The following is a 25,967-nucleotide window of genomic DNA, read 5'->3' on the forward strand; positions in this document are numbered from 1 at the left end:
GTGGTTGTGGCGGGCCAACCCAAGCAGAAAAAAACACAGAGACTGATTAATTTAACAAAATGAGGGACTGATTTATTGATTGTGGTTGATATCTTTTGTCTGGAGACCTGAAAAGCTAAAATTGTTTTGTTATAATTTATTTTTCTACAACTGTTTTTTTTTTTTTTTTGTTCAATACAATCTATTTATATATTTACTTTTGACACGTGTGAGATTCTTTATTCAGTCACTCATTGCAATTTGTCGACGCTCCCTTTCTCCTGTAGCGACCTGGACTTCTGAATACTGGTCCACAAGGTAATTGAAGCACTGATGGAATACATATCTGTATCTCCCAGTCTTTAACCATTAACAGTTAGAGCTGAGGCAGGTTACACATATCGCACCTGCAGCTGCAGGTGGGATCGAGAAGCCCTTGCAGTGGACTGTGAGGTAGCACCAGGTGTCAGTGTTTACACAGAGCTGGTAGCAGAGCTGATGCTTGGTTCAGGCTCTGATACAGTGGGCTGAGGTTTGACTCACTGATTGTATTTCAGTGATGTCTTTTTTTTCACAGTGTCAACATTTGTCATGTCCCGGAATCCAAAGTTTTTAAATCTTGCATCCAAGTAGATGCTAACACCAAGACTGTAAAATGTTTCAATTCCTGTAAAAATGGTGTTGGCACTATGCTGACAACACAGCACGAGCTTGTTACCCTGGGCATCAAGAGTTGCAGTTGACCGCAGAAGAAGTGTCACCAGAAGGATCTCTTTTGTAATAGACACATTTTTCAGCTGATACCTCCCTCAGAACTTCTTCAGATGGTCTCAAGGCATCCAGTGTGAGACCAACCAAGGACCAACCTTCCTCGGTCAAGCAAAGTGAGCTTCTTTCCAAAAAGACAAAGAGCAGTAGTCACGGCGTCCTTCTTTTCAAGCACTCTTTAAAACATGTAGAACACAGAGTTCCACCTTATTTCAACAGACTGAATGAGCTTGTGCTCTGGAAATATCTGTTGCTTTTGGATTTCCCTGAGCTTCTCCATTGCATTTGTGCTGTGATGGAAAAATGCTACTATAGCACTGTGCCTCTGCTGGATGTCTAAAAGCTCAGAGATGGCCTCAAATTAGTGTTTGACAACGAGATTTATTGTGTGTGCGAAACACGGGTAATGTGCCCACCCTGCTTTGAGCACTGCAGCCACTGGCTGGATTTTGACAGTTATATCTATTTATCTGCAATTCTTTTTTAGCTCAGCGCAAATATTGTCTGCAGTGTGCTTCCCAGAAAAGGCACAGGTTTCAAGCACATATGCTTGCATTTCCCAGTTGTCGTCAATAACATGAAATGTCACAGTTAAATAAGGCTCTGTTGCTCCAGATGTCCACGTCAGTTGTTAATACTACACTGTTGGCAGAATCCAAACATTTCAGACATTTCTGATATTCTTAAAGACATTTCTTCATACAATCACTGATATACATTAACTTACATATTGCGGTTTTTATTCTTTTCTGTTTTGAACATTAACAGTTCGGGGTTTTTTTATATTAATGTTGTTGAAGTCAGAATTCTCAGTTTTCACCTCTTCTCTACAGAACTCCAAATCCTTCAACATCTGTTTCCTGAATCTTTTCTAACTTTGGTTTTAAATGTCAGCTGAAATGAGGAGTGAGTTCTTCTCCATTGGTTGGGCTCATTTTCTGAAACTGAAATCACATTTTCAAAACTCTAAGATCTTTTGGCTCAGCAGTCTCACAGTTCAGCTCGACGCTATAGTTCACTTTCTGAAGCTCATCTCTCTCCCAGAACTGTTCACTCATGTTTCAAAGCTACATTTCTTTCCCATATAAACAGTCAAGCATCTCCAAAATGTAAAGATCCTTCTCAACAGCATTGGCTCATTTTTCCAAACAGACCAGACGTTCTCAGTTCTCTTGGTTCTCTTGTCAAAAACAGCCTGGACAGTTCAGCAGAACCACATGGTTCACCTGTCAAAGACCAGACCTCTTCAGAACAGTTCATTCAGGTGGAAAAACTACATTTGTTTCTCAAACAAATGATCAAAGTCTTCAAAAAGCTTCGTCTCTTTGTCATCGTGAGTCACTGACAGTCAGAATGTAGAGATGTTTTGTCTTTAAGTCAGAGGAACATTGAAATATCCCTCATCTACCTTTCAGTCTGAGCCCAGTCCTTCATTCACAATCATTACTGTGAAAGTTTTTTGTTTTTCACAGGAAGAAGAACCTTCAAGTTTTGACTCACACACTGCTCTCATACTTCCAAGGAAATAATTATTTTATTTACACACAAACTAACTTCATCCATCAGAGTTCAACATACTGTTATACACACACAAAGGAACAAAGAAATGAACAAAAAAGAAAACTGTATGAAGCCCACAGTGCTGTAAATGAAGCTGGAGTTTAACAGCTCACTGCTTCACTGCTCACCCCCTGACCGTCCTCCTCACCCCCTGACTGTCCTCCTCTTGAAATATCCCTCACCTTCATGTAAACAGATCCACGTCTGATCTTCACAGTACTGCAGTTTGTTCTTGACAGATTTTGACAGTTGATCAGACTATTGATCACTGATACAATGAAATACTGCTCATATGTTTTGGAGAGAACAACCATGAGACTGAGAATCTATCAATCAGTTGAGATCAACATGATCTATTCACTTGGAAATTGTGTTAAATTGAGCCTGACTGTGCTTCATAAGTTGCAAAGATGCTCTGAGACACTGAGACATGGCCAAAGCTATTTACAATGTGGTGAAATGAAGGGAAACACTGTTCTGTTGTGAGCAGTTACAGAGTAGTTTGGAGGTTTGTCCATGTTGTTTTGAGAATGTCATTTCTGTTTCAAGAAATGAGCCAAAGCAACGGAGAAAAACTGTAATCCCGTTTAGATGAGACTGACCACACTGATCCTTGGTCTCCATTTCTTCTTCAGAAAGTTGGAGCTCCGTGGAAGTGAAAGAAGAACTGGGGTTCTTCTTCTCTCTAATTTGATCTTTGATCTTTCAGAGAGCTCAACTGATGTGAAGACCAAACAGAAGCAGAGCCCAGTGGAGGACATGTCAACAGCCAAGGTTACTGGACAGAAAGCCAACAAGTCCAGAGTCTGCAGAGTTGCTGAGAGTCTGGAGCTCCAGCTGGGAGATCAGTGACAGCTGGATCCAGGAGAGATCAGCCTGCTTTGAAAGCTGAAGGTCAACATGGAGCGTGTCAGAGGTTCACAGTCAGTGATCCACTGCAGCAGCTTTCTTCTTCTAGCAAGCTTTGAAATGTGGAGCTGCACACGACTCTGCCACAGTCACAGGACTAAAGACCAGAGAAGAAGCTCCGGTCCTCATTGAGATCCTCTGTGGATCACTCTCAGACCAGCCTGATGTCTGACCTTTATGTCAACACAACTGTACTGAAACACACTTAAACATGGATTCTGACCTCAGAGTCTTCAGACGGCAGAGTGGACTCTGCAGAAAACCACACAGCTGAGAAACTCCTGAATCCTGAAGACCATAGTTGTCACTGAGGTCCAGATGTTCCAGATGTTTCTGGAGGGAGGGGTTGGACTTCAGAGCTGAGGCCAGAGAAGAACAGCTGATCTCTGACAACCTGCAGCCCCTCAACCTGAATAAAGAGAGAAAGAAGTGAGATTAGAGGACAAAGTTTGATGTTGAAGTGACTGAGAGCTGAAGAAGGTTCAGACTGGAAGAGTTTAGAAATGTAAAGTCCAAACAGCTGAAGCCTCCAGGAGGAGAAGAGCTCTCATCAACATGCTGCAGAGCTCCTTCTCTCCACTCTCCCTCATCACTGTGTGGAATTTCTTATCATATTATCATCAAATCAAATCAGACTTTATTTGTCGAGCACTTTTTCATATTTATAAAAACAACGCAAAGTGCTGAAGAGAACAAACGATCATAAAAACAAAAGAATAAAAACCGCACCATCAATAAATATACACCACACACACACACACACAAACACACACACATACACACACACACACACACACACTGAATTATTTGCACACAGCAGAGGAGACATGGCATGGCACTGAGCATCATGGGAAAACACTACCAGTGGGGCCGTTCACAGCAGGAGAAGGTGAAGGTCATTAATACTGGGGCCCCAGCGCTCGACCCCAGACCCCGCCAGACCAAGGGGAACCTGCACACCGAGGTGTGGAGACCCCCAGGCCAGCCAGGACCAGAGGACTCGAGCACAGTGACCCCAGCAGAGGACCAGGACCAACTCCCGGTGTGAAGAACCCCCCCTGAGGAAACACTGGAGCTAAAACAGCTAAAGACATAAAAAGACATAATACAAAGTTAATAGTAAGATAAGATTATAAAGTAATAAATTAAAATAAGTTAGAAGTACATAATAAAAATAGAACAAATAAATAGGATAAATAGATTAAAATGAAAATGATAATAAAAAATAAAAATGATGGAGATAAGAACTATAAAAGGTCAATTGAAAGCCAGATTAAAAAGGTGTGTTTTTAACCTGCCTTTAAAAAAATCAACAGACTCTGCGGTCCTGAGGTTCTCCGGCAGGCTGTTCCACAGGCGGGGGCCGTAGTGGCTGAAAGCCGCCTCGCCATGCGTCTTGGTTCTAGCTTGGTTCTGATGACATCATCTGATTTATATTTCATTTTTGCTGGTGTTTTCTCCCTGTATTTATGTTGAATTTTTGTTGTATACCTATGTTTCAGTGTAATTATACTGAAAGAAAAGGGGCACGCTGTAGTACATCTGTGCATGCAGTACGTGCTGGATCTACTTTTTGCTCAGACGCGATGTTGACTGGTGACGCTGAGCTGTTGTTTACCTGGCAGGACAAACTGTGTTCTTCATAAATAAACGTTGAAGAAACAGTTTTGGAGTGTCTGAAGCGTGAGTAGACACTGTGTCACCAAGTCAACACACCCTTTACGATGGGAGTTATTCATAATAATAATAGATTTTATTTGTAACGCACTTTACATTTAAAATCAAATCTCAAAGTGCTACAAGAGGCACAGGGTTAAAAACAAGCACAGGGTAAAAACATTACAATACAAGCAACATATCAAGCAACATTATTGTTGGTATGCCTTTCTGAAGAGGAAGGTCTTCAGTCCTTTTTTAAAAGCGCCCACCGTCTGTGGGGCCCTAAGGTGGTCTGGGAGAGCGTTCCACAGACGGGGAGCTGCGGCTTCAAAGGCCCGGTCCCCCACGGTTTTGAGCCGTGTCCTGGGCCGAACCAGACGATGCAGTTGGCCTGACCGGGTCTGGGCAGAGGTGTGTGGTGTGAGCAGTTCAGTGAGGGAGGTGGGGGCCGCACCGTGCAGACAGTGATGGGGGTGCAGGAGGATCTTGTACTCTATACGGGCCTGAATGGGACGCCAGTGGAGAGAGTGAAGGATGGGAGTGATGTGCTCATATTTCCGCCCCTCATCAGGACTCTGGCAGCGCTGTTCTGTACATACTGGAGCTTTTGGAGGCTCCTGCCAGAGATCCCGATGAGGAGACGTTACAGTAGTCCAGCCTGGAGGAAACAAAGGCGTGGACAAGCTTCTCTGCAGCAGGGAGGGAGAGGGAGGAACGCAGTCTGGAAATGTTACGAAGGTGGAAGAAGGATGTTTTGCAAATGGAGGTGACATGATTGTCAAAAGAGAGGTGGGGGTCAAACTTGACCCCAAGGTTTGTAACAGAGGGAGAGAGGGGAATGGTGTGACCTCGGAATGAAACAGAGGTAAGAGGAGAGGAGCGGAGTTGATGAGGAGGACCCGTTTGAACGGCTTCTGTTTTTGAGCCGTTAAGCTGCAGGAAGTTTTGACTCATCCACGCCCCTATATCCTCCAGGCAGGAGCTGAGGGTGGAGACAGAGGGGGTAGGAGAGCTGTTGGATGAAATTTTGATGTAGAGTTGTGTGTCGTCATAGCAATGGAAGTTTATTCCATGCTTGCTGACAACACGACCAAGGGGAAGCATGTATATGGTAAAGAGGGAAGGACCGAGTACGGAGCCCTGGGGGACCCCACACTAAACTAGGGACGCTAGTGCAATAAAACCGTACAATCACTGATTTACATTAACTTGCATATTGTGGTTTTTATTCTTTTCTAACTCTTAGAACACTAAAAGATTATTATTATTTTTCTTTTTTTCAATTTGAATGTTCAGGTCTGAATTCTCAGTTTTCACCTCTTCTCTACAGAACTCCAAATCCTTCAACATCTGTTTCCTGAATCTTTTCTAACTTTGGTTTTAAATGTCAGCTGAAATGAGGAGTGAGTTCTTCTCCATTGGTTGGGCTCATTTTTTGAAACTTAAAGGTGTAATACAACATTTCGATTTCCGGGTGGATCACCTAAATAACTGGTGGGTCTGCTTGTCAATCATTCTGACGAGCTGCTTTCGTAAGGCGGTTCTCCTTGCTTGCGCCCAATCAGCTTGTCCCTTTTGCGCATGCGCATTCAGAGTGTTTATGTAGCCGGTGAGCTTCTGAGCTCGTACTTACCGATAGCGAGTCTGACATAATGAAACTGTAGCTGTTTCGGAAAAAAAAAGCTTTATTTATGAGCGAGGCGGATCGCAGAAACTGTACAGAGCCGTGCACGCTGGAGAAGAGGAGATCGCGCTCGTACACTTCCGCGTTTTCTGGGAGAAGCAGGAGAGCCGGGCGGATGGTCTGGCGCATGCGCGTTGTTCAAAAAGTGAGTAACAGACGTGGGGTTTCGTCTTTTCGAGAAAATGTTGTATTCCACCTTTAAATCACATTTTCAAAACTCTAAGATCTTTTGGCTCAGCAGTCTCACAGTTCAGCTCGACGCTATAGTTCACTTTCTGAAGCTCATCTCTCTCCCAGAACTGTTCACTCATGTTTCAAAGCTACATTTCTTTCTCATATAAAAAGTCAAGCATCTCCAAAATGTAAAGATCCTTCTCAACAGCATTGGCTCATTTTTCCAAACAGACCAGACGTTCTCAGTTCTCTTGGTTCTCTTGTCAAAAACAGCCTGGACAGTTCAGCAGAACCACATGGTTCACCTGTCAAAGACCAGACCTCTTCAGAACAGTTCACTCAGGTGGAAAAACTACATTTGTTTCTCAAACAAATGCTCAAAGTCTTCAAAAAGCTTCGTCTCTTTGTCATCGTGAGTCACTGACAGTCAGAATGTAGAGATGTTTTGTCTTTAAGTCAGAGGAACATTGAAATATCCCTCATCTACCTTTCAGTCTGAGCCCAGTCCTTCATTCACAATCATTACTGTGAAAGTTTTTTGTTTTTCACAGGAAGAAGAACCTTCAATTTATGACTCACACTTTGCTCTCATACTTCCAAGGAAATAATTATTTTATTTACACACAAACTAACTTCATCCATCAGAGTTCAACATACTGTAATACACACACAAAAGGAGCAAACAAATGAACAAAAACTGTATTAAGCCAACAGTGCTGTAAATCAGTGGCGATTGCTCTCAGACGGCAAGGGAAGCTCAACTTCCCCTAAAATGTCAAAAAATAAGTGGTCCAATATTTACTGTTGTGTGTACATTTCATTGACTAAATATGCGCTACAACACGTTCATCTTTTTGTTTAGCATCAGCTACTTATCTCAGGTAATTGACTCGGATTTTTTCTCACTCCTCCTCGCAGCAGCACGGCGCTTTAAACAGCTGGACGCTGAGCGTCCATGCCAGTGTTGCCAGGTGGGAAATGTAGAATTATCGTATCAGAGATATAAAATTATCGTATTTTGAGGAAAATTATCGTACACCCATCATAATCAAACTAAAAAAGTCTATTGATGTGCTATAGTCACTGTCGTGCTGAAAAGCGTCACGGCTTTGCGCCAATCCGGATTGGACCAAAGAACGTCTGAATGGATTCATCAGCAGCACCACAGTTGCGTTTGGCGGATGTGTCCCCCATAAACAATGACGGGTGGGAACTAACGAGCCAAACCATGAGGCCTGGAGGCCACCTAATGTCAGGAAATAGACATAGCACCAGGCTTTAAAGGGAAATAGTTTCCATGATAAGTGACAAGGAAATAAAGATCTGGCTTCAAGTATTGAAATGTTATTTTCAGTGAAACAACATTGTCTCTGTGCTCACAATGAAAAAAGGTCATAAAATAAACAAAAACTGCACTTATGCAAACTTAAGAGGGCCTGTGTCATGCCCAAACTTGATTTTTGCCAGAAAGTGATTTCCAGTAGGCGGAATCAGTTTTTGTCAAGCAAAATAAGCTGATTTTGACATTCAAATGTCTTTACTCATTTTTCAAGTGGTATAAAGTATTGGTTGTGTTCAAATGTTGTAAATCTGACTCTGCTGTGTTATATTAAAAAATTTGGGGCAAAATATCCCTCTGTATACAATACCAGAGGCATGAATATGTCTTTGGCAAGCAAAATAAGCTGATTTTCACATAATGTCCCTTTACTCAATATTCAAACCGTACAAAGCACTGCCTGGGATCAAATCACTCTGTTGAGAGATCTAGTAATTGTGGTGCAGAAAAAAAAAACACATACAACAAGGCAGCTGGACGTACAGGAGGCTATCACATGCAAACACATATAAACATCGTTCGATGTTCATGAACAAACTTGTTTGAGCCGGATGGAGGCTGCTGCAGAGACACAGAAGCTGCGCTTTTCAGCAGCCGGTGGAGCAGCTCCGTTTTTTCTTCTATTGTTTTTTTCTTTTTTTCCCTTTCCTCACTCATGGGGCGCAGCGGACTATTCAGCCGATCATTACCGTTGTTCTGAGGTCAGCTCACATTTAGAAAAGCACGATTGGCTTGAAACTTGTAACGTAGAAAGAGATGCCTTCAGGGTTCACCAAAAAAAATCCAACAACAGCTGCGACAGGCTGATTACAACCAATTACAACCACACTTTCACGGAATGGTCAAATTATTGTATATTTGGCCTTTTTGGGGATTATTGATCGTACATCGTACAGAGGGCAAAATTATCGTACAAATACGATAATTATCGTACACCTGGCAACACTGGTCCATGCGGAAGCGAGAGTGGGTTGTTCCGCTGCAGTGAAACTGGACGCTCATTGGATAAAATGCTGGGCTGGTCCCGCCCATCGGACTACGGAGCTTCAAAGGGGTCTATGGGCAGTGGGCTGGCCTGGACGCTGAGCTTCTGCGTGCTGATTGGATGATCTGTCTGAAGCTTGATTGAAAGCGAAATGAGCAAATCAGTGATCTTGAAGTAAAAAAAAATGCACCAAAGCGCTTCTGAAGTTTTTCATTCTGTTGTTCTGAGTTGATCCGGAGGCTTTACTGATCCTCGGAGACTCACCCTCGTTCTCAACCCTCAGTCTTAAAAATGCACGCTCCCGCGAGTCAAGTCTTGTCCCAACTCTCAAATATTTTGAGCAAAAGGACGAGTTTGAGGGAGGTTATGTCCCTCAATGTTGAGATTTTCCCAGACCACCCTTGGTGGTAAGGGATATCCAGAATGCATTGCTGTTATGCTGTTGTTTTAAATTTATTTGAAGCGTCTTTGAGTATCTTGAAAAGCGCTATATAAATAAAATGTATTATTATTATTATTATTATTATGATTATTGCGCGTGTATAATACACACACCTGTATCTGAGTCATCAGTGCTGCCATGTGACTGAAGAGTCTTCTCCTTCGCACCGCTTTTCTTGTTTCTACAGACAATCTTGAAAAGATTCGCAAAGCCCACGCAGCTGGAGTTTCCATTTCTTGTTTATTTCTGGGTTTACTTTCTTCTTCTACGTCGTGTAGTGCTGCGATTCATCTGATATAGTGCTGCCCTCTTCAGTCTAAGGGCGTAACTGCGTTTAAGTGGTGTCCCATTTCCAAGTCACATTATATTCCTCAACTCTCATTTTTGAGGGACCCTCAGATTGAGCTTTGAGCTTGAGTGTTGAGATTGAGGGTGAAGATGGGAATTGGAATTGGCCAAACGACGAGCGTTGTGTTTGGAGACTCGTTTAGGTCACTCTGCGGTTTCTGTCCTCCACCAGCAGCTGGAGCTTCTCCCCGTCTCTCACTCTCACTCTCAGGCGGTCACACAGCGCTCTGGCCTCTGCAGCAGCTCCAGCTGCTCACAAGCTGCACACAACAGCAGACAATGTGAATGTTGTGGACCAGATTTTGGCGAAGCCATTTGATATTCTTCCTTACGAAAAGAAAATTGGTGTTAAACTGCAGAACAGATCAACTCCTAAGACTGAGCTGGTGCCAAAACGTGGGGAAAAGTAACAGGTCTTTTCAGCTGTCCTGGTCTGACCAGGTGAGCTGCTGACTGGAAGCGCTGTCACCAATAAAACATCCTGCTGGCCATGCCACTGGATGAAACCATCTCAGGGATGTGTTTTCTGGTCACAAGTGGGCTTTGGGGATCTGTCTAACTTTGTCAGGGCGTACAAAAGGCATGAAAGCTAATAGAATTTACATACAAAAACAGACACATTTTACAATGTATGCTAAAAATGAGCTTCCCCTTTTTGGAAGACCAGCAGCCGCCACTGCTGTAAATGAAGCTGGAGTTTAACAGCTCACTGCTTCACTGCTCACCCCCTGACTGTCCTCCTCACCCTGACTGTCCTCCTCACCTTCATGTAAACAGATCCACGTCTGATCTTCACAGTACTGCAGTTTGTTCTTGACAGATTTTGACAGTTGATCAGACTATTGATCACTGATACAATGAAATACTGCTCATATGTTTTGGAGAGAACAACCATGAGACTGAGAATCTATCAATCAGTTGAGATCAACATGATCTATTCACTTGGAAATTGTGTTAAATCGAGCCTGACTGTGCTTCATAAGTTGCAAAGATGCTCTGAGACACTGAGACATGGCCAAAGCTATTTACAATGTGGTGAAATGAAGGGAAACACTGTTCTGTTGTGAGCAGTTACAGAGTAGTTTGGAGGTTTGTCCATGTTGTTTTGAGAATGTCATTTCTGTTTCAAGAAATGAGCCAAAGCAACGGAGAAAAACTGTAATCCCGTTTAGATGAGACTGACCACACTGATCCTTGGTCTCCATTTCTTCTTCAGAAAGTTGGAGCTCCGTGGAAGTGAAAGAAGAACTGGGGTTCTTCTTCTCTCTAATTTGATCTTTGATCTTTCAGAGAGCTCAACTGATGTGAAGACCAAACAGAAGCAGAGCCCAGTGGAGGACATGTCAACAGCCAAGGTTACTGGACAGAAAGTCAACAAGTCCAGAGTCTGCAGAGTTGCTGAGAGTCTGGAGCTCCAGCTGGGAGATCAGTGACAGCTGGATCCAGGAGAGATCAGCCTGCTTTGAAAGCTGAAGGTCAACATGGAGCGTGTCAGAGGTTCACAGTCAGTGATCCACTGCAGCAGCTTTCTTCTTCTAGCAAGCTTTGAAATGTGGAGCTGCACACGACTCTGCCACCGTCACAGGACTAAAGACCAGAGAAGAAGCTCCGGTCCTCATTGAGATCCTCTGTGGATCACTCTCAGACCAGCCTGATGTCTGACCTTTATGTCAACACAACTGTACTGAAACACACTTAAACATGGATTCTGACCTCAGAGTCTTCAGACGGCAGAGTGGACTCTGCAGAAAACCACACAGCTGAGAAACTCCTGAATCACGAAGATCATAGTTTTCACTGAGGTTCAGATGTTCCAGATGTTTCTGGAGGGAGGGGTTGGACTTCAGAGCTGAGGCCACAGAAGAACAGCTGATCTCTGACAACCTGCAGTCCATCAACCTGAATAAAGAGAGAAAGAAGTGAGATTAGAGGACAAAGTTTGATGTTGAAGTGACTGAGAGCTGAAGAAGGTTCAGACTGGAAGAGTTTAGAAATGTAAAGTCCAAACAGCTGAAGCCTCCAGGAGGAGAAGAGCTCTCATCAACATGCTGCAGAGCTCCTTCTCTCCACTCTCCCTCATCACTGTGTGGAATTTGTTATCATATTATCATAATCTGATTTATATTTCATTTTTGCTGGTGTTTTCTCCCTGTATTTATGTTGAATTTTTGTTGTATACTTTTGTTTCAGTGTAATTATACTGAAAGAAAAGGGGCACGCTGTAGTACATCTGTGCATGCGGTACGTGCTGGATCTACTTTTTGCTCAGACGCGATGTTGACTGGTGATGCTGAGCTGTTGTTTACCTGGCAGGACAAACTGTGTTCTTCATAAATAAACGTTGAAGAAACAGTTTTGGAGTGTCTGAAGCGTGAGTAGACACTGTGTCATCAAGTCAACACACCCTTTACGATGGGAGTTATTAATAATAATAATAGATTTTATTTGTAACGCACTTTACATTTAAAATCAAATCTCAAAGTGCTACAAGAGGCACAGGGTTAAAAACAAGCACAGGGTAAAAACATTACAATACAAGCAACATATTAAGCAACATTATTGTTGGTATGCCTTTCTGAAGAGGAAGGTCTTCAGTCCTTTTTTAAAAGCGCCCACCGTCTGTGGGGCCCTAAGGTGGTCTGGGAGAGCGTTCCACAGACGGGGAGCTGCGGCTTCAAAGGCCCGGTCCCCCACGGTTTTGAGCCGTGTCCTGGGCTGAACCAGACGATGCAGTTGGCCTGACCGGGTCCGGGCAGAGGTGTGTGGTGTGAGCAGTTCAGTGAGGTAGGTGGGGGCCGCACCGTGCAGACAGTGATGGGGGTGCAGGAGGATCTTGTACTCTATACGGGCCTGAATGGGAAGCCAGTGGAGAGAGTGAAGGATGGGAGTGATGTGCTCATATTTCCGCCCCTCATCAGGACTCTGGCAGCGCTGTTCTGTACATACTGGAGCTTTTGGAGGCTCCTGCCAGAGATCCCGATGAGGAGGCGTTACAGTAGTCCAGCCTGGAGGAAACAAAGGCGTGGACAAGCTTCTCTGCAGCAGGGAGGGAGAGGGAGGAACGCAGTCTGGAAATGTTACGAAGGTGGAAGAAGGATGTTTTGCAAATGGAGGTGACATGATTGTCAAAAGAGAGGTGGGGGTCAAACTTGACCCCAAGGTTTGTAACAGAGGGAGAGAGGGGAATGGTGTGACCTCGGAATGAAACAGAGGTAAGAGGAGAGGAGCGGAGTTGATGAGGAGGACCCGTTTGAATGGCTTCTGTTTTTGAGCCGTTAAGCTGCAGGAAGTTTTGACTCATCCACGCCCCTATATCCTCCAGGCAGGAGCTGAGGGTGGAGACAGAGGGGGTAGGAGAGCTGCTGGATGAAATGTTGATGTAGAGTTGTGTGTCGTCAGCATAGCAATGGAAGTTTATTCCATGCTTGCTGACAACACGACCAAGGGGAAGCATGTATATGGTAAAGAGGGAAGGACCGAGTACGGAGCCCTGGGGGACCCCACACTAAACTAGGGACGCTAGTGCAATAAAACCGTACAATCACTGATTTACATTAACTTGCATATTGTGGTTTTTATTCTTTTCTAACTCTTAGAACACTAAAAGATTATTATTATTTTTCTTTTTTTCAATTTTAATGTTCAGGTCTGAATTCTCAGTTTTCACCTCTTCTCTACAGAACTCCAAATCCTTCAACATCTGTTTCCTGAATCTTTTCTAACTTTGGTTTTGAATGTCAGCTGAAATGAGGAGTGAGTTCTTCTCCATTGGTTGGGCTCATTTTTTGAAACTGAAATCACATTTTCAAAACTCTAAGATCTTTTGGCTCAGCAGTCTCACAGTTCAGCTCGACGCTATAGTTCACTTTCTGAAGCTCATCTCTCTCCCAGAACTGTTCACTCATGTTTCAAAGCTACATTTCTTTCCCATATAAACAGTCAAGCATCTCCAAAATGTAAAGATCCTTCTCAACAGCATTGGCTCATTTTTCCAAACAGACCAGACGTTCTCAGTTCTCTTGGTTCTCTTGTCAAAAACAGCCTGGACAGTTCAGCAGAACCACATGGTTCACCTGTCAAAGACCAGACCTCTTCAGAACAGTTCACTCAGGTGGAAAAACTACATTTGTTTCTCAAACAAATGATCAAAGTCTTCAAAAAGCTTCATCTCTTTGTCATCGTGAGTCACTGACAGTCAGAATGTAGAGATGTTTTGTCTTTAAGTCAGAGGAACATTGAAATATCCCTCATCTACCTTTCAGTCTGAGCCCAGTCCTTCATTCACAATCATTACTGTGAAAGTTTTTTGTTTTTCACAGGAAGAAGAACCTTCAAGCTCTGACTCACACTGTGCTCTCATACTTCCAAGGAAATAATTATTTTATTTACACACAAACTAACTTCATCCATCAGAGTTCAACATACTGTAATACACACACAAAGGAACAAAAAAACAAAAAGGAAAACTGTATGAAGCCCACAGTGCTGTAAATAAAGCAGGAGTTTAACAGCTCACTGCTTCACTGGTTACCCCCCCGACCGTCCTCCTCACCCCCCGACCGTCCTCCTCACCCCCGACTGTCCTCCTCACCTTCATGTAAACAGATCCACGTCTGATCTTCACAGTACTGCAGTTTGTTCTTGACAGATTTTGACAGTTGATCAGACTATTGATCACTGATACAATGAAATACTGCTCATATGTTTTGGACAGAACAACCATGAGACTGAGAATCTATCAATCAGTTGAGATCAACATGATCTATTCACTTGGAAATTGTGTTAAATCGAGCCTGACTGTGCTTCATAAGTTGCAAAGATGCTCTGAGACACTGAGACATGGCCAAAGCTATTTACAAAGTGGTGAAATGAAGGGAAACACTGTTCTGTTGTGAGCAGTTACAGAGTAGTTTGGAGGTTTGTCCATGTTGTTTTGAGAATGTCATTTCTGTTTCAAGAAATGAGCCAAAGCAACGGAGAAAAACTGTAATCCTGTTTAGATGAGACTGACCACACTGATCCTTGGTCTCCTTTTCTTCTTCAGAAAGTTGGAGCTCCGTGGAAGTGAAAGAAGAACTGGGGTTCTTCTTCTCTCTAATTTGATCTTTGATCTTTCAGAGAGCTCAACTGATGTGAAGACCAAACAGAAGCAGAGCCCAGTGGAGGACATGTCAACAGCCAAGGTTACTGGACAGAAAGTCAACAAGTCCAGAGTCTGCAGAGTTGCTGAGAGTCTGGAGCTCCAGCTGGGAGATCAGTGACAGCTGGATCCAGGAGAGATCAGCCTGCTTTGAAAGCTGAAGGTCAACATGGAGCGTGTCAGAGGTTCACAGTCAGTGATCCACTGCAGCAGCTTTCTTCTTCTAGCAAGCTCGAAATGTGGAGCTGCACACGACTCTGCCACAGTCACAGGACTAAAGACCAGAGAAGAAGCTCCGGTCCTCATTGAGATCCTCTGTGGATCACTCTCAGACCAGCCTGATGTCTGACCTTTATGTCAACACAACTGTACTGAAACACACTTAAACATGGATTCTGACCTCAGAGTCTTCAGACGGCAGAGTGGACTCTGCAGAAAACCACACAGCTGAGAAACTCCTGAATCCTGAAGATCATAGTTCAAGCTCAGGTCCAGATGTTCCAGATGTTTCTGGAGGGAGGGGTTGGACTTCAGAGCTGAGGCCACAGAAGAACAGCTGATCTCTGACAACCTGCAGTTCCTCAACCTGAATAAAGAGAGAAAGAAGTGAGATTAAAGAAAAAAGTTTGATGTTGAAGTGACTGAGAGCTGAAGAAGGTTCAGACTGGAAGAGTTTAGAAATGTAAAGTCCAAACAGCTGAAGCCTCCAGGAGGAGAAGAGCTCTCATCAACATGCTGCAGAGCTCAGTCCACTCTCTGTCCCTCCAACATCTGGAATCTTCCTCAACTCCTCTCAGTCCTTTGACTCCAACAGGTTCTAACTTCAAGGCAGTGAACTGACCTCAGAGTCTCCAGTTTACAGTTTGGACTCTCCAGTCCAGAACACAGAATCTCCACTGATGAATCCTTCAGGTCGTTGTCACTCAGGTTCAGATGTTTCAGATGGGAGGGGTCAGACTTCAGAGCTGAGGAGATCACTTCATAGTGAGGACCAGAGAGTCTACAGTCAGGAAGTCTGTAATGAGACACAGAGAGGACAGGACAGGATGAGAGAGGACACTTTGTTGGACTGTTGGACATCAGACCTGCTCTCCTGTAGAAACAGCACAACCTGCTACACCGTGCTGCAGGTCTTTAGTCCTGTTCCTGCTGAGTATGACATGAATTATTTCATCAGATGGAAACAGTCTCAAGAAGATCAAGAGAAGATCTGCTGCTTTATTCTCACACTGTCTGAGGGCTGATGAGAGGAATTCAACAAACTGGAAAATATTTGAATGTTCCAGACAAGAACAGAAGCAATGTGAATTAGAACATGAAGGAAGACTGACAGCCTCAGTCTGAACAGATCCTGAGAACTGAGCCAACCTCTGCAGGGGATTGTTGACACCGAGGAACAGCAGTAAATGTAGGGAATAATGGGACGAGTGGACTGATGGGTTCTTCATGACAGCTCACTGATGATCATCTCCACAGAGGAACTACAGGAACTACGTTCTACAAACATCACTGAGACACTGATCATGAAGACTTGTGGACTCACTCAGCCTTCCTGCAGTTCTTCACAGCTGGGATCAGTCTGAATCGTCCCTCCTCTGATGTGTTGTAGTTCCTCAGGTTTAACTCCTCCAGGACCTGGTCTGACATCTGCAGCATGTAGGCCAGAGCTGAGCAGTGGATCCCAGAGAGTCTCTTCTCTGATCTGTTCTCTGACTTCAGGAACTCTTGGATCTCCTGATGGACTGAGAGGTCTTTCATCTCCGTCAGACAGTGGAAGATGTTGATGCTTCTGTCAGGAGACACTTCTTTACTGTTGATCTTCTTCAGGTTCTGGATGACTCTCTGGATGGTTTCTGGACTGATCTCTGTCTGACCCAGCAGACCTTCTAAGAGTCTCTGGTTGGATTCCAGAGAGAGGCCATGAAGGAAGCGGACAAACAGGTCCAGGTGGCCGTTCCCACTTCTGACGGATTTCTCCAGGACGACCACCAGCAAATCATCAAGAGATCTGAAAGCATGATCCTCTCCAAAGAAGGTCTTCAGCTCGTCTCTCTTCCTGCTGGTGAAACAGTGGAACATGGAGACTGCAGCCAGAAACTCCTGAACACTCAGATGGACGAAGCTGTAGACGGCTTTCTGGAAGATCACAGACTCTCTTCTGAAGATCTGAGTACAGATTCCAGAGTACAGCGAGGCCTCAGTCACATCCAGACCACACTGCTCCAGGTCTTCTTGGTAGAACAGGATGTTTCCTTTGTCCAGATGTTTCAAGGCCATCCTGCCCAGCTTCAGAAGAAGCTCCCTGTCAGCCTCCGTCAGCTCCTGTGGACCCGTCTCAGGTCCTTCATGGTACTTGAGCTTCTTCCTGTGTGTCTGAACCAGCACAAAGTGGGAGTACATGTCAGTCAGGGTCTGGGGCAGCTCTCCTCTCTGCTCGCTGCTCAACATGTGCTCCAGAACTGTAGCAGTGATCCAGCAGAAGACTGGGATTCCACACATGATGTGGAGGCTCCTGGAGGTCTGGATGTGGGAGATGATCCTGCTGCTCAGCTCCTCATCACTCAGCCTCCTCCTGAAGTACTCCTCCTTCTGGGCGTCAGTGAAGCCTCGCACTTCTGTCAGTCTGTCCACACATGTTGGAGGGATCTGATGGACCGCTGCCGGTCGGGAAGTGATCCAGACCCGAGCCGAGGGCAGCAGATCCCCCCGGATGAGGTTAGTGAGCAGCTCGCCGACTGAAGACTGCTGGGAGACGCCAAGCAGCCGCCGGCTGCTGCTGAAGTCCAGAGAAAGTCTGCTTTCATCCAGACCGTCAAAGATGAAGAGCAGCTTGCAGACAGCCAGCTCCTCTGCCGTCAGCTTCTGGAGCGTGGGATGGAAAACAGCCAGCAGCGAGAGGAGGCTGTACGGCCGCTCTCCCAGCAGGTTCAGCTCCCTGAAGGAGAGCACCACCAGCACCCCCACATCCTGGTTCTCCAGGCCCTCGGCCCAGTCCAGAGTGAACTTGTGCACCGAGAAGGTTTTTCCACTGCCGGCCACGCCGCTGGTCACAACCACTCGGATGTGTGTGTGCTGCTGGGCTGAGGCTTTGAAGATGTCCTGAACCCTGATGGCAGAGTGACGGAGGCTCTTCTTCCTGATGGCAGAGTGACGGAGGCTCTCCTTCCTGATGGCAGAGTGACGGAGGCTCTCCTCCCTGATGGCAGAGTGACGGAGGCTCTCCTCCCTGATGGCAGAGTGACGGAGGCTCTCCTCCCTGATGGCAGAGTGACGGAGGCTCTTCTTCCTGGAAGCTGTCTCCAGAAGCTTCAGCTCAGGTTCCCTCTGAAGCTCCTCACTGTGTTCCTCTGTGATGTGGAGCTCAGTGTAGATCCTGTTGAGGAGGCTTCCTCCTCCTGCTTCATCACTTCCTTCAGTCACACGTTCACATCTCCTCCTCACACTCTTCTTATGTTCTTCTAGAAGCTGCTGCAGACCCACACCTGCTCAGAGACAACAACAACAGTCAGACTGCACACAAACAACCAGGGGGCTATTGCACAAAAGTCGGATAAATACATCCAGGATAAATGAAAATGCGCGGCTTGAGTCAGCCTAGTCGGTGTTTTCTCGGATTAATCGGTTGCACGTTTACCGAGCCAGGATGAAAAGACGCGGCTTACTCAAGCCAGGTGTGGAGCATCAGGATAAGTGCGCGTTCACAGCGTTCTTCAGAAGACCACGACATCGATCACAGAGTCACAGATTGAAAATGGAACAAGGACGAGCATCTTACTTCACACGGGATGAGCAGCAGTGTGCGGACTATACCGCGGCTGTCGGGGGGGCTCACTTCAAAAGGGGGCGCCCCAGAGCAAGGACTTTACACAAAACACGTCCATTAATTTCACTCCATATATTACAGCCTGTACGTCTGCTTTAAGTGACGTTTAAGGCATAGCGCCCCCACGCTTCAATGGTAAGGACAAGTACTGCATGCAGGCCGCAGCTTTATTAAAGTGAAATAGTGACGCTCAGATCAGACACAAGAAATGGCCTAATTCTGCATGTGATCCATGATTATGGTCATACAAAAATGATAATTATAAAATACAGGAAATACACGGGTGAAACAGCATTTTGCCAATATTTAGGATATTTATTCAAGAATATTTCAACTCTGTGTCCGTGCTATCTCATTGAATCAATTGTCCTCATGCTGTGTTCTGTTTCATCCCTCATCTGTCATGAAGAACAAACCTGTAGGCCAGAAAAGAACCTGTAGCAGGTGAAAACCAGACATAAAAATATTCTGCAGTCTGGTAAGTTACTTAAGTGTCGCCCAAAGAGCAATTATCACATGAAGTGATAAATTTGTTGTCTTCTGAGAAAGAATTTCTGTCGGATTTTAGCCGTTAAAAAAGTGGAGTCAGAATGATGTGGGACCCTTTCACTCCTAAAGGTGGAGTCCTGAAATAAGGTGATTTTCCTATTTTCAGGAGACAGTTAAGACAAAATGATGCTGTCTGTTATACTGTGTCCATTTCAGTGGTGTGAGACATTTATTTTTCCTTTGTTTCTCATTTTACTCATTGTGTAGCTTCAGGGTTCTTTTCTTTTATTTTTTATTCTTTATTTTTTACATCAGTGTGGTTTAGTACCAATTTCATCAAGGTTTTTTTTCCCATTGTATTTACAATAATTGTGAACCTTTTATTGTAGGACTTGTATTAATAAAGAAAGGATTCTGAAACGTCTGTGTTGAAAGTTATTTTGGTCTTCATATAATCTCAGCAACAACATAATACTAAAGTCAACCAGACGTAGTTGCAGATGCAGCGACTACAGCGGTAAGATTTGGCTGCAGGATGATTAAATGATGTAATGTGTAGAAAAATCCAGGAAATGCTGTAAACCACGCCCATTTCTCACATTGTTGACAGCAGTTTAATCTTATCCTGGGTAGTTAGCCTGCTGTGGAGCAGGTTAGCTTCAGAGAATAAATCACCACGGTGACTGGTCCGGGATAAACTTGGCCAGCTTTTGTGCAATCGACTTGAGGCTAATTTCGTCCAGTATAACCACAAGATCGCCACAGGATAACAACAGTTTGCCGGCTTAATCCCTTATCCTGGTTTTGTGCAATAGCCCCCAGCTCTCATGTCTCTACAACACAACAACCAGTCCCAGTTCCTCAGCAGACACATGTCCACTCTTACTTGGTGCAGCTCTGCTTCTGGATCTTTCTGGCTGCTCCTCACAAACATCACTCCTCCTCTTCCTCTTTCTGTGGACACCAAGCAACATTTCCTCTGAGCAACACAACACAGGAAAGACACAAAGATCCAGCTTCAAATACTGGAGCTGAATCTGAACGTGAGCTCAACGTCTCTCAGTCTGCCTTTAACGGAAATGAAAGAAAAAAGTTTCTTACTTTGTGTCTGAAGGTCCAGGTTCAACACTGAAGTCTGGTACATGACCTTTGGACCAGTCACTCTTCAGAGACAACCTTAGAGAGAAATCAGAGGATTTAGAAACAGCTTGAATGGTTCAGTCAGTTCACTGTAAACCCAGTTGTTTATGAAGAGATGAACATGGCAGAGGTCAAAGGTCACACCCACACTGCCCAATCAGGAGTTTGACAGCAGGTCCAAATGTTCTGTTGGCTCCTTGACAGATCAGGAGGTTCTGACAGTTTACACACATTCATTCAACATGTGAGACGTACATGTCCAACCTGGAGAGGAAGGTTCACACACCTTCCACACATGACGGCAACATTAGAAGAGTCAGTTCACTCTGTGGTGGCAGGAAGAAACACTGAAGAGAACGCCTGACGGCTCTTACCTGTCCACACCTGACCTGCCCTCCTCTTCATCCACATCTGACATCTTCAGTCACTGAGACAGCGCGCGCACGCGCGCACACACACACACACACACACACACACACACACACACACACACACACACACACACACACACACACACACACATAGAGATAACAATAACACAACATCAACTTTCAGTTCAAATCCAGTGACTTCATTCTGAGTGGAGCAGCTCTACTAATAAAGACTAAATTCTACTGCTCCAGTGTTTCTGGGAAACATCATTTCACCTGCTGTTTGTCCATTTTCTGTTCCACAGATTGATAAAACATGTTCCACATTTGAGGCGAGACAAAGTTCAGTCAGGAGCCAATGTTGAAAGAGTCTGACCTTTATTCTGTTGGAGAAAATGAAGAAAGGAGCGGATGTGACTGTATTCTTCATTTGTAGAGCACATTGGACCAGGTCCAGATCTAAATCCACTAGAACTTGACCTCTCTAGACTACATTGGACTAGGTTCACCCCACCAGCCACATCTAGCCCCCCCTCTGATCACTTTCATGGTGAAAACATGTGGTTCTCCTGCAGATTTCATGGCTGTGGGGCCAGAGGGACCTCAGCAAGATGGCCGCCGCTAAGGCACATGACCTCCAGCTGCGTCAGGATGTCATGATATCTTTGGCCCCGCCCCCTGCTATGGGTGAAGTTTCATCCCTTTTTCTCAACAGTCAATGGTTTGGATCAGAAAGTGACTGAACTCTGTTTCAGGCTCTGCCACTGGGGAGTTGAGGAGCTGACAAGAACAAACCAGAGACTGAAATCATTCTGAGGAAAGAGAGAAAAATAACTGAAGGACTTCAATCACTTTTTTACTTTCACTTTCAACACGAGCCTCAGTTCTCAGCGAGAAAATAGAGATAAATAAACCAAGCAGGGAAATTCAGAGCAAATGTCAAGCCTGAAATCAGTCCATCGTCCAGTTTCCAGCTCTGAATGACTCTAAAAGTAGCTGAACATCGTGACACAAGGAGACAGAGAGGCCATTAAAACTCACCGTTTGTCCTCTGGACCAGTCAGATGGAGCAGAAATCCGAGAGGCAGAGAGATATCTCTCTGACCTCTGCAGTTAGAACGGCGGCTTTATATCAGAGTCGCGATGAAAAAGAGAAGAAAGCTGTGAAGTGAAGGCGCGCACTTCTCTCCACCAGTGGAACAGGAAGTGTTTTGAAAGGAGATGCAGCGCTGCTCTGGTGCGGAAATGCAAACGCAACGGGTTGCCAGGTCTGACAGGAAATCAGCCCACACAGTTCAAAACAGACGCAGCAAGTTCAACAGTGCCGCTGCTGCCAAGGTAGGGGATGCTGAGAAACACGTGATCATTCAGGGAAGCACGCGCGTGCGGACGTGTGTGTGCCAGTCTGTCTGTCGTGAGTAAGAGCTGTAAGTGAGTAAAAGAAAGTCACCACAATCTTCAAAAGTTGTTTGGAATTAGGTTTTCAAATGTGTCAAAAAAAAAAAAATCAGCTAATTTAAAAAATTGATGAATGTATTCAGACCTATCAGTGTGTACAAAGATATTCAGAGTTGAAAAATAGACACAATCAGTTTGAAGAGCTAAAAATACAGGCAGCTCAAACAGCCTGTCCAGAACCTTGGTTCTCAAACTGTGGTACGCGTACCACTGGTGGCACGTGAGCTCCCTCTAGTGGTATGCGGGGGAATCACAGAAATATATATATTCTCTGAAAATTAAAGCAGAACTATGCAACTTTTTTACCTCAATAAATGTTTTTCAGAATCCCTGTGGGGGTAAACAAAGACTTGTCACGGTGATTCACCTGTCCGTCTATTGCCCCCAGGGTCTGTGTCCTGAAAACAGCACTTGTAACTTTCAGAGGAGCGGACCCGACTACATCTCGCGAGAACAAACCTGCTTTACGGCACTCATACGGGAGTACAAGTATAAAGTCACGTAAAACAAACATGAAACCCTCGCTAGTGTCAGCAATGCCACCCTTAGGTGCTCACGGATGGCAGAACCAAAGAGACAGAAAAAAAACTTTGTCTAACGAGCGGAAAACAAGAAAACGGGAGTGGGACGCTCTCTGCACGGGGGCGGGGGTGGGGGAGGGGGGGTGATGTGGAGAACATTTACGACAGTGAGCTTTCACAGGAGACCAGTAGGGGGAGTGTAAAGCAAATCTTGCCTAGTTCTCCTTCAAGTCAAAATGTTTGTAAACAAATATTACCACAAAAATACATCATTTAAAATTAAAATGCATCAAATCAATTGTAATTCACATTCAGTTGTTCTAATTTATTTCGTTGGACTGCGACGTGGTCACGTTCACTCATGTAGTAGCGCGCACATACGTCATCCATGATTAAACTCGATATCTAAACTCCCCTATTTGTCCAAATTGTTAGAAAAGGTGGTGGCGACACAGCTCACATCTTTTTTACAAGAGTATGACATCTATGACATTTTTCAGTCAGGGTTTCGTAAACACCATTCTACAGAGACTGCCCTGCTGAAAGTGTCCAGTGACATCCTTTTTTTTTTTTATTTACCCTTGTCCTGTTCGGCAGCTGGGTCTTGCAATATTGTATGATTGTAGCGTTTTACTATCCGAACAGATTTTCATGTTAGCAGCAGGACGACACTGAATCTCCTCCTGCGGCTGCCTTTATTTAAAGCTGGCGTCCGGCAGCCATGCCGGATGGACCCCTTTATCTTGCCCCCCTTATCTTGCCCCCCTTTATCTTTCTCTCATGAAAGAGAGAAAGATAAAGGGGGGGGGGGGGGGGGGGGGCACAACCTATGTACAAATTCACAATACAAAACAGTGTTGTCGATGCACCACATGTAACCAAGAACAATCCCAAACCCCACTCTAGGCAACACCAAAACAGAGCCGACAACCAACACCAAAACTGACAGAACCATACATATATATATATATATATATATATACATACACGTATATACATATTAGGGGTGTCCTCAGATAGTCGAGGATTCGATGATTTGTTCGAAGGGGCCTGATTCGACTGCCAATCAAGCAGTCGAAGCATCGAAAAAATGTGGTTATTAAAGGAGGACCATTCCATTACAGCTGTATGGAGGTGCTGAATGACTGATTCTACATAGAATTGCTTGTTTTTTTCCAAATAAACATGATATAAATCCTATTTAATATACATGTTAGCCTATCAAATATACTGTGGAAAAATTTACTTGTACTTTTATTCAATATTCTATCTATTTAGTGTTTGTGAATGAACCACCATGGTGAGTGGCACAATCCGAATTTGCGCAGAGCTCCGTCACAGAGCAGCGTCTTGGTGGTGATTTGGCTTAACTTTAAAAGGCTCACAATGTCGGGGAAAAAAAACAGAACTTCAGACCAAGGCAAAGATGATCCAAAAAAACAGTCAAATGCAAGTTGTGTCCTTTCATATCACTTCACAACAACATGGCTTTCTACCTTAAACGGGTCAGTAGCCAGAGAATTGGGCTAATAAAAGACGGTTCTGTTACTCATTTCTCATTTTTAATGCTGACTTTTATGTCGTTTAATTGTAATATTTTAGGTTATTATTACATTATTATTTTTATTTATCTAAAAGGCTAATTCTATTTAGTTTAATGTTTGTTTTTGCATGGATGTTGCGCTGCGAAACGGACCCCACATAGTGCAATTAAGCCTATTTCATTTAATTTGAGCAGATAATGTGAGAAATTGTTAAGCCAAAAATGTGAGCTTATCTGCAGAGATGATAGATATAAATAAATGACATGCTTTAGCCCGTTTGTTAGAAGTGGGTTTGGTTCTGGTCATTTGGACTATACTTCATTTGTTTAATGTTTAGAGTTACCGACACTTTGTTCCAATCTATGTTTCAGTGTGTAGGAAAAAAAAAAGTGTTGTTTTACCTGCCTGCGCTGTTTTTTTTATTTGTTTTGTTTTTTTTGTTTTGTTTAATGTTTTTATTATTAGTGCAATCAGGGCCGACTGTTTGCATAGGCGCCCGTGAGCACCGCTCTGCACTGTGCTGTGCTCCGATGCCCATGTAGGCACGCTTCACATCAGAGAGCCAAGCCGCTCCCCCAGGCAGACGCCCACGCTCCGGTTCAGAAATGGGGCAGAGGAAAGCCCCGGCCGGGGACCCCGGCGGTCCCGGGGCCGCGGAGCCACGACCGGCAGGAGTCGGTCCACCCTGGGCACCGGACGCCCGGGGCGGGCAGAGCCAAGAGCCCAAGGCCCAAGAGCCAACCCCCCACACAGGCGGAAGGCCATGACCCACCCGGGAGAACCGGCCCACACGGGCGGCTACCCACCCCAGGCCAGTACACCCCCCAGCGCTCCAGCCACGCACCCCGAGATCCAGGCCACACACACACACGGAGTCCACCTTAACCCAAACACACTCACCTTCCCACGTCATCCAACCGTCATGTCCTGTGGAAGAGCCCCCGGAAGGCAAGGGAACACCAAACCCCACATCCAGGAAACGGGGGCGCAGAAGACCGCATTGACCTAACGAAAATAAAACCCATACTTAAGGATCTCCAGTATGTCCAAAACTCTGCTGCGAGGCTGCTGACCAGCACCAACAGGAGGTCCCACATTACACCCGTGTTAAAATCCCTCCACTGGCTCCCTGTTACATTCCGTATTCAGTTTAACCCTTTAAGCTCGGGGCCATTTTCGCCTAAAAGTTCAACTAAAGACGTACCCAAAGTAAACTGAATGCTGTTCTTGAACTGTTTGGAGTACATGCATGGTTGGGGTCTCATTTGAAAGCTGACAACCTGTATTTTCACCCAGTGCAGTCAGAATTACTCTTGGTGCTACTGGCACATATTTATGTTGCAGCACACTGAATTAGGATGAATTTCATTCTCGCTTGAATTTTGTTTCCCTCATAAAACACCTGGAAATAAGTGTGGAATCACTGAAATAGCTTGAAAACACAATTTTGCTAAAGCCTGGGGTCTTACATAGTTCAGTTCAAAATGTCAGAGCAGTACTACAAGAAATGAGTGTTTCACACATGTATTTGTACTGCTATGCCCCGGCGGGGTCAATTTTGGACATCCTCTGTATACCCTCTGGATGCCCTCTGTACAATGGTATATGTTTTTTTTTGGCCCGTTTTTACATTA

The 25,967-nt window shown here is 44.7% G+C and overlaps 1 protein-coding gene and 1 long non-coding RNA gene across 2 annotated transcripts; one reads left to right on the forward strand and one right to left on the reverse strand.

The window, feature by feature from the left end:
* Positions 1–666: 666 nt before the first annotated feature.
* Positions 667–16,733, reverse strand: LOC115402260 (ribonuclease inhibitor-like). Its single transcript, XM_030110774.1, has 5 exons — positions 16,531–16,733; positions 15,829–16,002; positions 11,561–11,746; positions 3,570–3,625; positions 667–671 (listed from the first exon to the last, which is right to left on the reverse strand). Exons 1-5 carry the CDS (start codon positions 16,641–16,643, stop codon positions 667–669), a joined length of 534 nt encoding a protein of 177 aa, XP_029966634.1. The 5' UTR covers positions 16,644–16,733.
* Positions 16,734–19,332: 2,599 nt separating this feature from the next.
* LOC115402089 (uncharacterized) lies at positions 19,333–25,461 on the forward strand. Its single transcript, XR_003933079.1, has 3 exons — positions 19,333–19,345; positions 22,753–22,757; positions 25,375–25,461. It is a non-coding gene; the product is annotated as an uncharacterized LOC115402089 (long non-coding RNA).
* The last annotated feature ends 506 nt before the right edge of the window (positions 25,462–25,967 follow it).

Source organism: Salarias fasciatus, chromosome 15, assembly GCF_902148845.1.
Source record: "Salarias fasciatus chromosome 15, fSalaFa1.1, whole genome shotgun sequence".
Lineage (NCBI taxonomy): Eukaryota > Metazoa > Chordata > Actinopteri > Blenniiformes > Blenniidae > Salarias > Salarias fasciatus.

Excerpts from the sequence above, each read along its gene's own strand:
- LOC115402260 (XM_030110774.1), bottom strand. The coding sequence starts at position 16,643 with ATGCTGCAGATGTCAGACCAGGTCCTGGAGGAGTTAAACCTGAGGAAC. Across the intron at positions 11,747-15,828 it reads TGTAAACTGGAGACTCTGAG|GTTGATGGACTGCAGGTTGT; the intron begins GTCAGTTCACTG and ends CTCTTTATTCAG. Across the intron at positions 3,626-11,560 it reads TGCCGTCTGAAGACTCTGAG|GTTGAGGGGCTGCAGGTTGT; the intron begins GTCAGAATCCAT and ends CTCTTTATTCAG.